Source organism: Mauremys reevesii, linkage group 3 (assembly GCF_016161935.1).
Source record: "Mauremys reevesii isolate NIE-2019 linkage group 3, ASM1616193v1, whole genome shotgun sequence".
Taxonomy (NCBI): domain Eukaryota; kingdom Metazoa; phylum Chordata; order Testudines; family Geoemydidae; genus Mauremys; species Mauremys reevesii.
Window position 1 is genome coordinate 44,732,464 of NC_052625.1, and position 16,529 is coordinate 44,748,992.

General features: G+C 41.8%; 1 protein-coding gene across 4 annotated transcripts in view; it reads left to right on the plus strand.

The window, feature by feature from the left end:
• Positions 1 to 16,307, plus strand: part of ATF3 (activating transcription factor 3) — a 34,806-nt gene extending 18,499 nt beyond the window's left edge. For 2 of the 4 annotated variants that reach the window (XM_039531306.1, XM_039531308.1), the window contains 3 exons: positions 9,740 to 9,983; positions 11,456 to 11,563; positions 13,052 to 16,307. In XM_039531306.1, coding sequence (XP_039387240.1) covers positions 9,744 to 9,983; positions 11,456 to 11,563; positions 13,052 to 13,249 — 546 coding nt within the window. In that variant the 5' untranslated portion in view covers positions 9,740 to 9,743 and the 3' untranslated portion in view covers positions 13,250 to 16,307. Of the gene's footprint in view, positions 1 to 4,653; positions 4,889 to 6,698; positions 6,793 to 9,739; positions 9,984 to 11,455; positions 11,564 to 13,051 lie in introns of those variants that run through there. The other 2 variants (XM_039531305.1, XM_039531307.1) reach the window with 2 other exon arrangements.
• The last annotated feature ends 222 nt before the right edge of the window (positions 16,308 to 16,529 follow it).

Genomic DNA, 16,529 nt, shown 5'->3' on the forward strand with positions numbered 1-16,529 from the left:
CATACACAAATCCCATTGACTTCAGTAGGACTGTATGTAACACATTGGCAGCGTTTGTGTTGGATGCCCCTTTAAGGGATGTCTATACTGCATTGTAAACCCGGGTCTGTGGGACCAAGGTTTGTGGACTTGGTGTTTCCAAGCCTGCACTTGAGCATCCACACTGCATATAAACCTGGGCTTACACTTACTGGACCCGGGTCTCGCAGCAATGCTAACATGTTCATACTGCACCACATACATCTTAGCAGGGTCCTAGTGCTTGGGTTCTGAGTGCTTGCTGACCCAAGTCAGACTGATGTGCAAGGATGGAAGGGGGGCTTAGGCTCAAATCTGAATCAGAGCCAGGGATTAGTGTGCACTGTAGACATACCCTTCTTAATGGCTGCTACTGCTACTGCTGCTACTAGGAGTTACTACTTTCGGCCAAGCAGTAGAGATCTGTGAAGCAGAGATAATGGACCCAGGTTTATGCTGCTGACAACACATGCATAAGCATCTGAGGTGAGAATTTGATGCCAATACAAATGCAAGAGCAAATATAGGAATCTTGCAATACAGCTTTGGAACAGAAATATACTGTATAGGAAAAATCATAGCAAAGTGACTGCTTGGCATTAAACTCTAGAATAGCTCTGCTGGTACAGTCAAAGAGCCCAGTTCTGTAACGGTTTTACATTGCTGTAAGTAACCCTGCTGAGTTCAACAGAGTTATTCCTCAGTTGCGTGTGCAACTGAGAGGAAAATTAGGCCTGTTATGTTTATAGTAATATCAAAACTTAACAGCAGTAAAACCACAAAGGACTCAGGAAACCAAATTTCACCTAAGAAGTCACTAAGCAGGACAGATACTTAGGAAAGTAAATTTTATATATTTATATTTCATGAGGCCTGTGATAGTTATCAGAGGAAATCATAGGTAACTTCATTGCTTAATGGAGTTACACCACTAGAAAAGAAGTGAGAGATGAGAATTGGGCCCCTATATTATATAGCTTTTCCCTGGCAGATATCCTACAGCTCCATAAATGTAATGGAAGGGGGAATACAGAAAGCTTTTGCTGCAGGGATTTGAGCCTTATTACTTAGGTATATTACTGGATGCCATATTTTTATTTTACTGACATACCCACTGGAAATGAAGAGGTGTGGGGGTTGGGGAGGCAGGATTTGGCTCAGAAGATGGTGAATGAAAGAATTCTTTTCTCTGTGCAGTTCAGGTTGGAGATTTACTGAGAGTCCACAATAACAGAGCAGCAGGTTATTATTTAGTATGATTGCTCTTTGTAGAAATACCCAGTGAGTAATACTGTAGGTGCTCTGGTGATCATATACTGCACGTAGATCAAGACATAACAGTAATAATTAAAACAGACTTCATCTCACTGAAACTATTTCTGTTTCAGTCAGACTACTTCCTGCGGTTTCTGGTAACACTAGAGAGAGGAAATCTAAAAGGATCAGGGAATATTTAGATAGAGGAAGGGAGATTTTGTTTTTTTAAAGTTGAAAAGTAAAACTACCAAAAGTGTTTAAGCATCTTGTGTATCTATTGTTTGCTTTTACTTCCTGACATTCTTGATAGCTATATTAGTTTGTATTAAGTTGAATCTAGCCCCAATCCTACGTCCCTTGCTGAGGTCAATGGGAGTTTGACATCGATTGAAAAGGGAGCAGGATGGGGCCCTGTATGTTAATGAAACTAAGTGTAAAACTCTGTTTTTCATTTTTATTATAGTTTCATTTTCTTTCTTACTGAGGAATGCCATGACATGACATTTTACAGTGGATTAATTTTAAAACATGCACAGTTGCTACCTCTATGTTTATTCTAAGGGGAGGCACTTGCTCATATCAAGGATTTGGTAAATAACACACCTATTTTACTGTCAACAGCATTTTCATATTAAACATATTTCCTTGTCAATGATGATACTAGAAGTAATGAAGATACATGAAGCATAAGCATCTGTCTGCTTAGTACTATATTATATCTGTGAAACACTGTGATCATGAAGTAATTTTTAGTGACATTTAAAACAGGTTAACAATATTTATCTTTGTGAGGTGTTTCTAACCACTCTGAAAGCTGAAGTAATGTATTTAACCTTTCTAATTGCCCCTGTTTATTTGTGTGACTTTGCTCTATTTAATTAAAAATGCTCCAAATAAATGTCCATGGAAATAAAAGTAGTTAAATAACCCTGGATAGTTGCTAAAGCTCTCTGTCTGTATTACAGCAGGCACCTGGTCATGACCATTCACGTTAATGTTGCAAAACAGCTTCCATAATAACTCCCTGTTTCCACCTGCTCAGAACTTTCTGCAATATTTACATTTTGGGATGAAATTCTTCATATTTGCCTCTGCCTTTTTTGTAAGTCTGAGCAAACTCCTTCCAGCTGTTTTTGGTTGTGGAATGAGTGAAGAAAATACCCCTCTGCGGTATAAACAATTTAACTACAGGGCTACCCCATAAAACAGAGCTGAAGTTTGAAACTTGTCACAGACAAGTCCCCACTAAAGAGTAATGTTTTTTTGCTTGGTGTTAGGATAATTGTTTTGGATTTACAAAGATAAAATCCTTAGAAGGGTGTGAGCTGGATGAGATTTTGTTCCAGTGTCTGTAGGTGTGTACTTAAAGAGATATGATCACTATATGAGTGCATAGCTAGGCAGTGTGCGGCAATCAATGTTTTAGAACTTGCAAGGGGTCTAAAACTGAACAGGTGTGGAATAAAGAACTTGCCGTTAGAATCTATAAACTGAACACACCAGGTAAGTGTAGAGCAAGGAACAAACTGTACTTACACACTGCAAAGATGATCTAAACTGTGCAAGCCAGATTTGCTTTCTCTGTTCCCAACCCTTTCGCCTTAAAAAAAAAACCAAGCAAGTAGGGAATGAAATGCAAAATGCCATTGTTAATGAAGTGTTAAGTTTGTGAGATCAAGCGTGCAAAAGTCATGACATTTCAAGATTTAAGGCTATTATCAGGGTTAGATTGCCCCCAATGCACATATATAGCCCCTTATTAAATGCAGACCTTAAAGTAGTACTCTTGCTTGTTAATGCATTGTATGCATTTATTGAAGTATATCGTAATATGCACGTACACACTCAGTACACAAAGTGGCTGAGTTAACATGGCTTGAGTGCCTGAGTTTGCAAGAGAAAGTTGTGTTCCTGCTATTTTTTCTATGTATTATGTAAGTATTATATTATGTTGTGTATATCTCTGTGTGTGTATATTTGTGAATACTGACGCACATTAAACAATCTGTATCCCAGCTTTGTGTTGTGGCTGTTAGAATTCAATTCTTCTTGTTTAAGAAATTAGGATGAAAAAAGGAAAACGTTCTCCTCCCCTTAAATCCTCCTCCTCCCCGAAGCCAGAAGGATATTGTTAGTTGCTTTGTTTAAGGAAAGATATTTTTTAGCTCCCTGATGTGTCAGCAAAAGGGTCTTTAATCTTTACGGGTAAAAATTAAAGTCAGCCCACTCAATTTGTACACTGAACGTTTAGGTGGCATCTGAAATTGGGGGAACTACATCTCTGTGACACATTATCACATTTTCACTTCTTTTAAAAACTACATAATCCTTCAAAAATTATGGTAAAACGGGCTTTGCTTTTATTACTAAAAAGCCCCATACGCCTACGCACCCGATTCCTAGTAAAAGCCTGTAAAGGTACGGAATTACAAACAGCAGATCACGCCGAAAACATCTCAGGAAGCACATCTGCGCCGCATGGGGGAAAGGGAATGGGGAAGTGATTTTTCTCTAGAAATCTTCTCAATCTTCACCCGTGGATCGGACAGTTTTCTGAGGGGAGGCTACTTTCCAAAGTGAATTCGAGTCTCTCTGAGCAATGCCCCTTTCCCACACACTACGGACCCGTCCCCGCCTCTCATCCCGTTCGCTAAATCTCGAACTCTTCAGAGCAGGCGCTGGAGACCTAGATCGGTGCGGATTGTAGTATTTTTGTGTCAACGCGGGAGCCGCACGCTGCTCCCCTTGCGCAGGGGCAGCCCGGGAAGGCTGACGCGCGTACACACCCGTATACACACAGACACAATATCGCACACACGGTGCTGGGGTGTGGGGTCGTCACACCGGCACAGATGCCTGATGCACAATTACACATTCGCCCCCTACACAAACACACACACGCTGATCTAATGGGGGGAGGAGGGGTTTCAAGCCGTTTAAACAGCTACAGAAAATGACAAAGCCTTTCCTAAAAGGTCCCTTCAGCGGACCAGTTCTGCCCCCTAATTCCACCGCCGCCCCCCGCTCGGTTATTGCCCATCCCCGTTGCAGCAGGATGCCAGCGATCTGGAGTCATGCAGCTGGCTTGGGCACCATTGGCTCATGAGGATGACACGCAGCTGCAGGAGTTCACATCTGGCTGCTAGCCCAGGCGGCTGCACTCCTGTTATGGAGCGGGCGTGCATGCGAGCCAGCTCCCTTGCTCCTCCTCCTGGTCGGGACGGGGGGGGGGGGCTTGCATCACCGCCCCGCGCTAGCTGCGCTCCCCCTTCCTCGGCTCTCTCGGCGAGGCTATTAATAGCATGACATCAGCCCGGGACTCGCAGCCAGAGTAAATACCAGCGCTGCCCACTCGGCTATATAAGGAGGGTGATGCAACCTCTCGCAGAGCCAGAGATTCAGACACACACCGAGAAGCAGCCGCCGCTCTCCAAGCGGCAAACTCGGAACTGCCCGGCAGGGAGCCCCTCCAGCCAGCGCGCCCGGCAGCCAGGCGGACAGACCGGCCCGCCCTGCTGCTCCCCGGCGCTGCCTCGCCGGTGCTCGCGTCTGCTCCGTCCCGCGCTGCCGGTCCCAGCCGCCGCACGGCAGCGTGAGAAGCGGCGGGGGAAAGGTGAGTGAGTTTGGAAAGGGGCAGGGCGGGGGGACCGGGGCTCGGCTCGGGGCTCGGCTCGCCGGGGCGCGCTCGGACGTGGCGGTGGCGAGCTCCGGGGGGACCCTGCGCGGGGGGTGGGCTGGGGACTTCGCGAACCGCAACTGAAAGCAAAAGTGCGCTCGGAAGAGCGAAGTGTTTGACTCCTGCTGGGGCCACGCGCAAGAAGGCCCCCCCCGCGCGCCCCCATTTCTCCTGCTTCGGAGTCTGTGACCCGCGCCCCGGGCATCCCCCCGCCTGGCGCGGCGCAGCAGCCCGCGGGGACAGTGCGATCGCGGCGCCTCAGCGCCGCTTCTGCTGAACCCGGGGCGCCCAGCCGCGCGCCGGACCCGCCGGGAGCCGGGGCCGGGGGGACCCTGCGCATCTGGCCTTCGCCCGAGAGACGGGGGCTCTCCCAGCGGAGCGGCCACCCAGGCTCGCTCTGCTGCCCGTTTCAGTGGTTTCTCGTGGGCTGGGGGCGGCGCACGGCTCGGCAGCAGGAGCGCGGCTCTGCTGGGCTGCGGGGCGCCCGGTGCTCGCAAGCTGCCGCCCGAGATGCGCTGCCTGCGGGACAGCCCTTTGGAGAAGAAAGTTAGTAACCAAGAGCTCAAGGCACCCGCAGACTTCAGGTAGTGCGGGTCACACAGCAGTGGCTGTGGCTGTTGAGCCCGGGGCTACACGTAAGTGTTGCAAGGTCCCAAATGGAGCTATTTTCCTTTATGATTTGGGGAAATCTTGACCGCCTTTGAGTACTTGATCAGCGTACACACAGATGAGAAGTAATATCATCCTGCAGGCGGTGAATAATTAAATAGTGGGGAAAGTCGCTAGGAGATAAGTCATTTTTCCCCCTCTACTGATGACTGACATGAGCAAGATCAGTTGCTGACCTGTTGCCTAACTGAGCAGGGTTGAGTGACGACGCAACAGAAAAACTGTTACACAGAACGAGTTTCCTGTGTGAAATCGATTTTCTTGGTAGCAACAACAGCAGAGAAGTCCGGCAGATAAGGAGGCAGATACGATCTGGGATATCAGAATCCTAAAGGTCAATTTGAGTGCGCAGAGGTTGTGAACTATAATTACTCTTAATGCCGTTTCAGATTCACCTGGATAGTTCACAGGGTTTATTGCGTCAGCAGCAGAGAAAAATGAATTCATCTAAGGAAATACAATTAAATCATTCATCTGCAGTTAAGCTAAAGGAAAGCTAGGAGTGAGGGTGACCTGAAGTGTTCACTTTTAATATTAGCATTAAACTGAAGGACACTTTAAATAACATAAAGGCTGAGTTTGGACTCTGGAATAGAGAATGTGCCCTGACACATAAAATGTCAGAATCTGAGAGGTGAAAACTAAAAGTGGCAGGGAAAAATCATTACACAAACTGTGGAATGGGATCTTAATCAGGAAAGATTTCTTGATCCTAAGCTTCTGATGGAGTAGCTTGCACTTGTGCCAGGGATGAATTGAGACTCTGTGGTGCTATTCTGTGGGGTGTTCAGCACCTCCAACTCCCAATGACTTCAGTGGGAGATGAAGGTGTTCAGTGCCTCACCAGATTGGGATCCATGTAGTTGTATGGACTTGTAGTTAAACAGAAAGGTCTAGATGTGGTTATTTTCTTGGGCTAATTATAGAGCAAGCCAAAGTGTATTAGGTGCTTTACAAACAGAGTAAACCAGGTCCTTGCCCCAAATAACTTGCAGCCTAAGATAATTTACAGACAGATGACTGAGAAAAAGGGATGCAAAACAAATGTTTAACTCTTGCTTATGCTATTGTAATATAGGAAGTTGTATGTTACATCTTGAAGAAAAAATGTTTTTGAACAGAGGAAAATACCAACATTACAATTTTATGTCGATTTATCAAGTATACAAAAGGTATCTACCTATCTAGCACTCTCCGTACCTCTGATATAGTTCTGATTTATTATTCTTTGTATTATCATTGTGTCTGGAGCCCCAGGCATAGAGCAGGACCCCACTGTGCCAGGCGCTGTACAAACGCAGAACAAAAAGATAGTCCTGTCCCAAACAGTTGACAAAACTGGTTACAAAAAACAAGCGGAAACTAGCAGCAAACCCCACCAAAGGAAAAGTGACCCAGAACAGTACTCCTACAAACCTACCCACCCACAAACCTCAGCCCCTTCAAGCCCTTCTCTTTCCTAAAGCCTGAGTAAGTAGAGATGCCTTCCAGCATATTTTGAAGGTCAGCAGACTTGGGCTATTTCAGACCAAAGGGAGCCGCAAGTTCCAAAGTCAAGGGTGCCCATAGAGAACACTCCCCCATCACTCTTACATCAAGGAGACACCAGTAAAAGCAAATAGGGTTATAAAAGGGATTTTAGCAGAGTTTTGTTGGTGCTAGTGGATATTTGAAAATAACTCCTCAAATTACTAATGGAAATCCAGCATAGACAATATTTCTCATGATATTTTCCCTGAAAGCTCTGAACATTCTTGGTTTCTTTTGGTGGTAATACTAATTTTAATTAAAAGTTTAGCCACATATTTAAAAAACAAAACAAAAAAACAGACCCTACCACCAGTACTGAAAATTTAGGGATAGTTCAGTGGTTTGAGCATTGGCCTCCTCAAGCCAGGGTAGTAAGTTCAATCCTTGAGGGGGCCATTTAGGGATCTGGGGTAAAAAAACTGTCAGGGATAGTACTTGGTCCTGCTTGTGAAGGCAGAAATTTGCACTTGATGACCTTTTAAGGTCCCTTCCAGTTCTATGAGATAGGTATATCTCCATATATTACTTGGGGTGGGCTGGAGAAATGGCTTTGTTAATTTAGATCTCTGATTGGAGTGAATTAAATAAAATTACCCATATAGAATTAAGCCATCACCATGAGCTAAGACAACAGTGACAGCTAATGCACATATCTAAGGCTTCTTCTATCCACATACAATGATGGGTTCTATCCCACTGGTAAATAGAAAGAACCTATTTGAATGTATTGGTGAAATGCTAAATGCTGTTGTTGGTTTGTCAACTTGTTGGAGATGAGTATCCTCTAGCGCTCTGAGATTATAGGATTAATGAGTATCAATACTTAAGATGACTCATGAGCAGGGGCTTCCTGAAGTGAATAAATTTACATAAATTTCCCACGGTCTGTTGGAATAACAAATAGTTCCAGGGAATTTTCCCTTCTTTAATAACTGACGGTGAAATCCTGAACTCGCTGAAATCAGTGGAAATTTTCCATTGACCTCAGTAGGGCCAGGATTTCATGAGGAGGGTTTGGGAACTCCTCGGTACTTCTAGTTTTATTGAAAACGAGAAAGTGCTTGGAAAGCCTCCAAACCTGGGATTTGGTGACCAGGGCAAGGGCATTCTATGTATCGGTAGTTCACTAACTTTAGATTTTTGTATTTACCCTTTACAAATATTTAGCTCTGGCCCAGATTCTGCTCTGTTACCCCAGTGTAAATCTAGAGTAAATTTCAGGATAACTGAGAGAAGAATCTGGCCTTTTGTTAGAGTACATAATCTTCACCACCACCCAAAGCTGCAAAGTGAAAGCACTGACATAAAAGTGAGTGCACAGATCTAGGCTGACTACACAGAGCCTTCCTTTATGTACGCAGATGGCCCTGAGGCAGTTGTCTACTTAGCTGCTAGGGAGTTAATTGCAACTGATTTTACTATAATTACCATACGAATCAAGAACAGGTAATACTGCAGTAATCCCATTACTACAAGATATACAGTTGACTGCATCCCGTGAGGAAGTAGAAAAAGCAAATATGGTAAAATAATCTGAATTTTATCCCATTTTTTAAAAATAAGGGTCAGATCCTCCACTGGTGTCAACTGGCACAGTTCCACTGAACTGAATACAGCTACATCAAGTTACAGTGGTAGAGGATCTGGCCATAAATGTTTAATCATTTAAAATACCTTAATTTTAAGGGTGTGCAAGGGCACTTTCAGATTTCACAAGAGCAAAAGAATAAAATATACTTCTAATTTTGCATTATTCCGTCCCTCCAATTCTACCTCTGGCTTGATACCTCTGAGCATATATAGCTCTTTACGCTTGAGCCAACTTTTATTACAAACTGCTTTGCAGGAATTTATCTTTTGATTTGAACAATTTTGGGCCAGATTCTAATCTTGCTCAGTCACACCCGTGTAAATCTAGGCATCCAGTGGAGTTACTTTGGATTTACACAGGTGTAACTGAGGCCAGGATCTGGCCCATTCCTTCCAAGCTCGAATATAGAGGTATAGCTCTTAGTATAACAATCATTTATTTAGTGTCTTTTTACAATTTTCAAGTTTAAAACCTCTTCAACTGCCATTTTTTCCTTCTACGGGTCCTTCTCCTTTCCTCCCTCCCACCCCAATACTATCCTCACACACCCTGCCATGCTTGGAGGATTCACAATGCCATGGACTTGCATAATAAGATAGAATCTAAAAAACATACATTCATTTAAAAATTGACTAAATATAGATGCATTCACTTAGGATCTGAGCCTGCATTGCTTGATTTCAATGGAAGTTTGGATTGCTCAAGGAATACATGATCAGTGCTTATAAAGTAGACAGTAACCATTCTCTTGCAACCATTATGAGCTACAGTGTCAACTCACACACCTTGCCATGAGACTCTAAAATAAATCTACAAATGTGTATGTATACATATATGTGCACATACATAAATAGTGTAAGAATGTCATCTCAACCTATGCAAAAAATATACAGGGATTGGTTCATAGTTATGAAAATGCAGCTCTCTTCTGTCAAATCTGTATGGCTTGTTAAGATTATTGTAAGACTATTCAATGTTTTTATTTTGTTCCTTTTCAGCAAAATGATGCTCCAAAACCCAGGCCAGGTATCTGCATCAGAAGTCAGCGCTTCCGCAATTGTTCCCTGTTTGTCTCCTACAGCGTCACTGGGGTTTGAGGATTTCACAAATCTAACCCCACTGGTGAAGGAGGAATTGAGATTTGCCATCCAAAATAAGTGCCTATCCCACAGGATGTCTTCCACATTGGATACAGTGACAGTGTTGGAAAGACCTGTTGAAATGTCTGTTCTGAAAGCAGAGGTATCATTCCTTCGATAATATTTCCGTTTGATTGATTAGTGTTCTGATTTAATGTACCACAAAATATCCTAAAGACCAAGAATGCTATAATCTCAAACACAGGCAGTCCTCAGGGGACTTAATCTGTCAATGTGTTCAGTGCTCTAGTGTTTCTTTATTTCTGTTTTCTTTAGATGCTGCTGTGAAACATTATTTCACCTTTCATTTCAGTTAGGGCCAGTTTAGTTTTAGCCTGACACAAGTAATAACTTCCCTTATTAATGGAAGGGAGTATCTCTAGAGGGTACTCTGTATCTGGCTTCACTACTGACTTGCTGTAGGGCCTGGAGCAAGTCACTGCAATTTAACCTTGATGTAGTTAGTTGAGGTCATCTGCAGGTGGGAGGTAAAGGGTTGACTTTCCTCAACTCGCTACAGGGAAGTAAAATCAACCACTAGGATTTTATATCAAGGTCACTATCTCAAATTAGCTATCTCAATATAAAAAGACACCATTTATTGCAGTGAAGACATAGTTTAAGTTTGGTCAATAGCCATGAATAGGGTAACCAGTCTGAAAAATCAGGCTGGGGGTGGGGGGGCAATAGGAGCCTATATAAGAAAAAGACCCACAAATCAGAACTGTCCTTATCTGGTCACCCTACCATGAATTGGTTGTAAACCAGTTTTCTGGTTGTGAACCTACCAGGTGGCCAAAAGGAAAGCGCTAAGGTATATAATAGCACCCTCTTCTGAAGAAACCAGCTGTGCCATTCCTAGCCTCGGGGGGGGGAGGAGGAGGAGGAGCAGATTGTGAACTCATGCATATTGTATAAGTCTGAGTAACTCCACTGAAATCTATGGAGTTATACTAGTGTAAAATCCAAGTGAGATGAGAATCTGGTCCATAGGTCAAAGTTACTTTGGGTTTATACTGGAGTAACTGAGAGCAGAATTGAGTGCAAAGAGTGGAACTTTTTGTGAATTCCATACACAACCATTGATCCCCACTCCAAACTCCTATTGGCATCAGAGACTATTCAGTGTGTGTAAAGATGGCTGGGTTGAGTACAGCTAGTAGATCTTAGACACAGGCATAGTACTCTGCTGTCCAACCACCAGACTAGGGGCCTGATTCTGCACATCATTATTACTCAGACAAAACTCCTCTTGACTTCAGGGAATTAAACATTAGTCAGCAGAATAAAATCTGAATATATTTTAATAAAAAAATGTTGGCTTAAATAACTCTTCAGAATGTGACACATAAAGGACCTCATTCTGATCTGTTATGCCAGGTTTACATTGATGACCTCAGAGATGTTACTCCTGATTTACACTGTTATGATATCAGAAGCATACCTCTAGAGTGTCTGATGCTCTGTTAGTGCTAACCTTTAGTGCTACCGTTATTTTAAAAGTCAGCAATTATCAACATGATTATTCTGCATCTACTGCATCATGCTGAGTATGTGCATCTTGAATCTTGCTAGTTTTCGCCCCAAGAAGATGAAAGGAAAAAGAGAAGAAGGGAAAGGAACAAAATTGCAGCTGCAAAATGCCGAAACAAAAAGAAGGAGAAAACAGAATGTTTGCAGAAAGTAAGTTACTGACTTTGACTGTTCTCAACCTATTTCCACGTTCTGTTATTTGAGCAAATAGGACAATGTCTTCGGGTAAAGGTCAGGACTGGGAGTCAGGAGATGTGGACTCTGTTCCTGTCTCTGCTACAGACTTCCTGTGTGATCTTGGACAAGTCATTTACCCTCTTTTCCCCAACTGTAAAATGGAGATATTTAGCCACCTCACTTGAGTGGTGGAAAGCTGAATTCACCAATGGGTGAAATTCATTTTTGTGCAGAAGGCTGGCACAAGGCCTATGCAAAATCCTAGATCACTGGGGTGAATTTTACCCAAATGCCTTTAGATCAAATTTGGTTAACAATGAAAGATATATAAAAAATAACTGAAGAAGGAGAAGAAAACATTGTTTCAATTTTAGTGAGTGATAGTGTTATTTATGTGGCTAATACTAATCTGAAAATGTAAATGGAACACATGAGGAATTAAAATTACATTTCACATCATGTACATTATAGATTCTAATAAGCTATGCTTACTCCATGCACCAAAACTTGATTTCTCTATGAATGGCTCTCCAGTTAGAAATGATCACTGATGTAGTAGCTTAACAAATTAAAGCTGCATCTCATTTGGTTTATAATTAACACTGCTGATTGAACTTTTCAGAGAAGTAACTTTTACAAATCACAAGCTTATGTGCTGTTACTATTACTTATTGATACCGCGCTTATGCCACTGCAAAACAGTAATGATGTCATAAGAGTCCTATAGACAAGAGCCCTATAGACAGGGTAGCACAGAGGACACAAGAATAGGCACAAAGTATCCCTTACAGTGCTAATGTCTGTCTCTATTAGCAAGTTTGTGATTAGTAGTGTTTAGTATTTAGTGCATTAACAGTACTAAGCCGTCTCTCAAAAGCCCCCTATCAGTGAGTGTCTCTTCAGAAAAGTGCAGGGAGCCCATTAACATCACTCCTTGTGTTGGTCAGAGGGGCTTATCAAAGAAAAGCAGGGTGCTGCTGCTTATCACCCTACCCCAAAATGAACAGACTGCCTCCACAGGCTCTAAGTCCCTGCTGGCCTGGGAACAAGGAACCAGGCTGGAATCAAGGATTCAGATCCTGGGGTGCAGCTCGCTGGAACTTCTACTTGGCCGTTGGACTGGCCAAGTGAGTTCATAATGGCTTTTTTTTTTTTTGGTGGTGGTGGTAGCAAATAAGCTTCCTTTTGGCCAATGCAATGTTTGGCAGGTGGCTCTATTGAATTTGGTTTTGTGACCATTGCCATATTTCTTTAAAGGGCCATTGTCTGAATCTGTTCTCTAGACTGTTATATACTGGTAATGTACAGGTACGTAGTTATGACTAATTAAGAAGCAGGTAATTTCTTTCTGACCAGCCATCATGCTTTGCTACCAGTAAAGGGTGGCAACCATCACAATACCGTTAGGGTTAACTATGTAAAATACTCACTGTAATACTTATGTCTGTGCTCTGTGGCTAGGAATCAGAAAAGCTGGAAACTATCAACGCAGAACTAAAGGCCCAGATTGAAGAGCTAAAGAATGAGAAGCAACACTTGATATACATGCTCAATCTCCACAGGCCCACTTGCATAGTTCGAGCACAGAATGGGAGAACACCCGAGGACGAAAGAAACCTCTTTATTCAACAGATCAAAGAAGGAACATTGCAGGGTTAAGGCAAACCAAGAGTTCTCATAGTGCATCTTTACACCAAAAAAAACCCAGAAACCATGGAGGATTTGACTCAATGTGTATCTGTAGGATCCTAGTAGTCTAGAACCGTTAGGCAGGGGAGATTGCTTTAAGCAGGAAGGATCATGTTGGCTTAGCTGTGATTCTTCCTCTCCAAAGATTTGGTCTCGATCAAGTCGAAGAGTCCTCTGCCTCAACTCTAGGTTTTAGTACTAGTCATACTTGCTGTTCCTAGAAGCTACAGACAACAGCTCCGGAAGTTTTAGGTCTCTGTAGTGTACAGTGCCTGCACTCATGACGTTTGTGTTAGAACACTATGACTTCCAATGATGCACACTGTACCGACAGCCGTGCCGGATGGACACTATCTTTCCTTGTTGCTGGTAGGAAAGCACACTGAGAGTGTTTTTAAAGTTTTGCAGTTTCCAGAATGATGCTTTCTGGCAGAATGTGTTGCTATGTGATGGGACATACTGTAGTCTAACTTAATGCTGCAAAGACTTTCGTTTCAAACTAAGCATTGTCTTTTTTTTTTTTTCACAACACTTGTGTGGGGTTTTTATGACTCAGCGGCAGATTCTGAGAAGTCTGATAGATGTGACAAGTGTCAGTTTCTTGCCAAATGTCCATGTAACTAAGTTTGCATTTACTGAACTGGAACCTCACTCACTGTTCTTCAGAAATTGCAATTTTGCCATGAAAAATAGGAAAGCACCTTGGCCTTTGCGCACCCAAAGTATAATATCCCATATGTGTGATATTTCAAAGAACTTTATGGAAACAAAATTACACAGTAAAAACAGACTTGAAAAATCTAATGATTCCCTAATGTCTTGGGTTCTGAGCATGCAATTTTTATTCAGACAAAACTCCCATTTATCATTCATTCTGGGTGAAATTCGCCCCATGCAGAGGGCAGGTGCAAGGGCTACACATCATGTAAGCCCTATTTTGACGCTATAAATGTAATTTAAATAATGCATCCACCTTATGCTGGCCCTCTGCACATGGGTGAATTGCACTTTTTGGGAAGAGGGAACTAAGCAGGAAGGGACTTCAAAAAGACTTTTGCTCGAGTAAGGATTGCAGGATTGAACCCCAAGTTTGTGAATCACAGAAAATAGAAATTGGAAAGACTTACTACATTAGATCACACAGGGGCTGATTCTGCACACCTTTACTCAAATTAGTAATTCTGTTTACACAAGTAGTCCCATAGGTAGCTCTTACTCATGTGGGCAATGGTTGGAAGTCTCTCACCCTGTCAGGATTAATCTTATTGCCAGATGATTTATACAGGGGAAAGAATTCTGATTGTAGTAATTTTTCTTTCACATTTGAGTGGTAACTGCAGCCAACCAAAATGCTGTTTAGAATCCAAGAATAGCCCAGAACTTGGTGATGTAGCAAGTAACTATTTTTTACTTTTTTAAAAATCTAACCTTAGATGTTTTGAACTATTAGTTGAGCTGCTGGACTAAAGAGCTAGAGTTATGAGTGTTTAAATTCTGATGTTTCTGTGAAATCCTCAGATTGTTTAATCCTATTAAATATTATCATTACAGTTTTCTGTAAAAGAAAATATTATCCTTATTTATCACTAGTATTCCTAAGAAGTTGAAATAATAAATATTGCAAAGAAGACAAAACTGAAAACACAAGTGTTGTACTGTTTTTTATTTTTACTTTTTGGTGTCTAATATTATATATTTCTAAACTTCAACGCTTCTATTTGGGACACCACTATTTAAAAAGTATAAGTGCCTGATTCTTACCTCTCATGAGGTGTTCATCATCTTGCAGGATTGGGTTCAGAGATTTCATATCTCAATCAGTGGTGTCTAATTGCTTAATAATGCATTTTAAATTAAATAAACCATAAAATGGAGCTTACAGTACATAATATTTTACACCAGTTCTGCAGTGTTAAAAATACAATTTCAATCTAAAGGCTAAACCAATAGATACCTCAACCATCAGCTTCTTACTTTGCAAGCCCCAAATGGGTAAACCAGATATCATGCCAGATCCTTTTTTCATTTTTATATTCTGCAACAGAACTTCTTAATACACTTTCCTAAGATCTGGATATATTGTAATGTCCTATATCATGTTTCAGATATGTACTTCCAGTACCTAAAAGGTGAATGTATAAAATACAACATATTGGGCCACATTCAGTCCTGGGGACCAAGTCTCTCGTTGCAGATAATGTGGAACTCCCAATGACTTCAATGAGAGTTTCTCAGATCCTGTGGCTGGAGAACAGAGTCCCCTCATGCAATTCCACTGGCTTAACCGGAGTTACACAATGGATAAATTTGGCCCATTGTTTGTCTGACACAAGAAATACATAGAACATGTTTCAATAACCTTGTCAAATGAATTTTCATTAGCATTTGACTTCTGTAATATAGAAGCAGTAGATCTAAGCATAATCCAGATACCAAACTCCTTGGCTTTGTCCTTTGTGCATCGAATATCAGCAAAGGCAAAATAAAAAAAAGAGTTTGTCACTTATGCTGTTATAAGGTATTAGTACAGGGACTGGCTTCATTTACTGTTCGACATAATCACAAAATTTGTGTCTCTTCTTTAGGAATTTTGTACAGTTGCTATTAACTGTATTACTGGTGACGCAGGCGTCATGCATTTGCTGCTTGAGTTAAACATAAATGTTATTTACTAGCATGCCAAATGTTAATATGGTATCACTACTTTTGTCAGAAGGTATTCTGTTTTTATTTCTCTGTTCAGTCATCGCTGCTTTGCACTGTGAGTGTGTGTGTGTGTGAGTGTGTGTGTGTGTGTGTGCATGCACACATGTGTATGTGCAAGTATAATTCATAAGTTATGGTACTGAAGTTAATTTGAATATACCCAAGAAAGCAATGTCTAAAAAGGCTAGACATGAGCAATGCATTGCATGGGTTTAGTAAATGTCTACTTTATTTGGGAGAACCTTTAAAACAGCATTAAAAGCAATTTGTTTTCTATTCTCAAGGTTATGTTTTGATACTTTAATAAAAAATAATTAATATACATTTGCTCATGTGTGACTTCATTCTAAGATTCATTCAAAGTCTGGAAACAATTTCTTTTCTTAGAAGAACAAGAAGCTATTTTAAAAAATATGTTTCCTAGGTTTACAACAATAAGTTTTTGGAAGTTGAAACTGGCATTGTTTACTGAACTCTACACTCCTCTTGGTATACACGCTGCCCAGGAATGCTAGGCTGCTGGCTTCATACACAGCATAGTAGT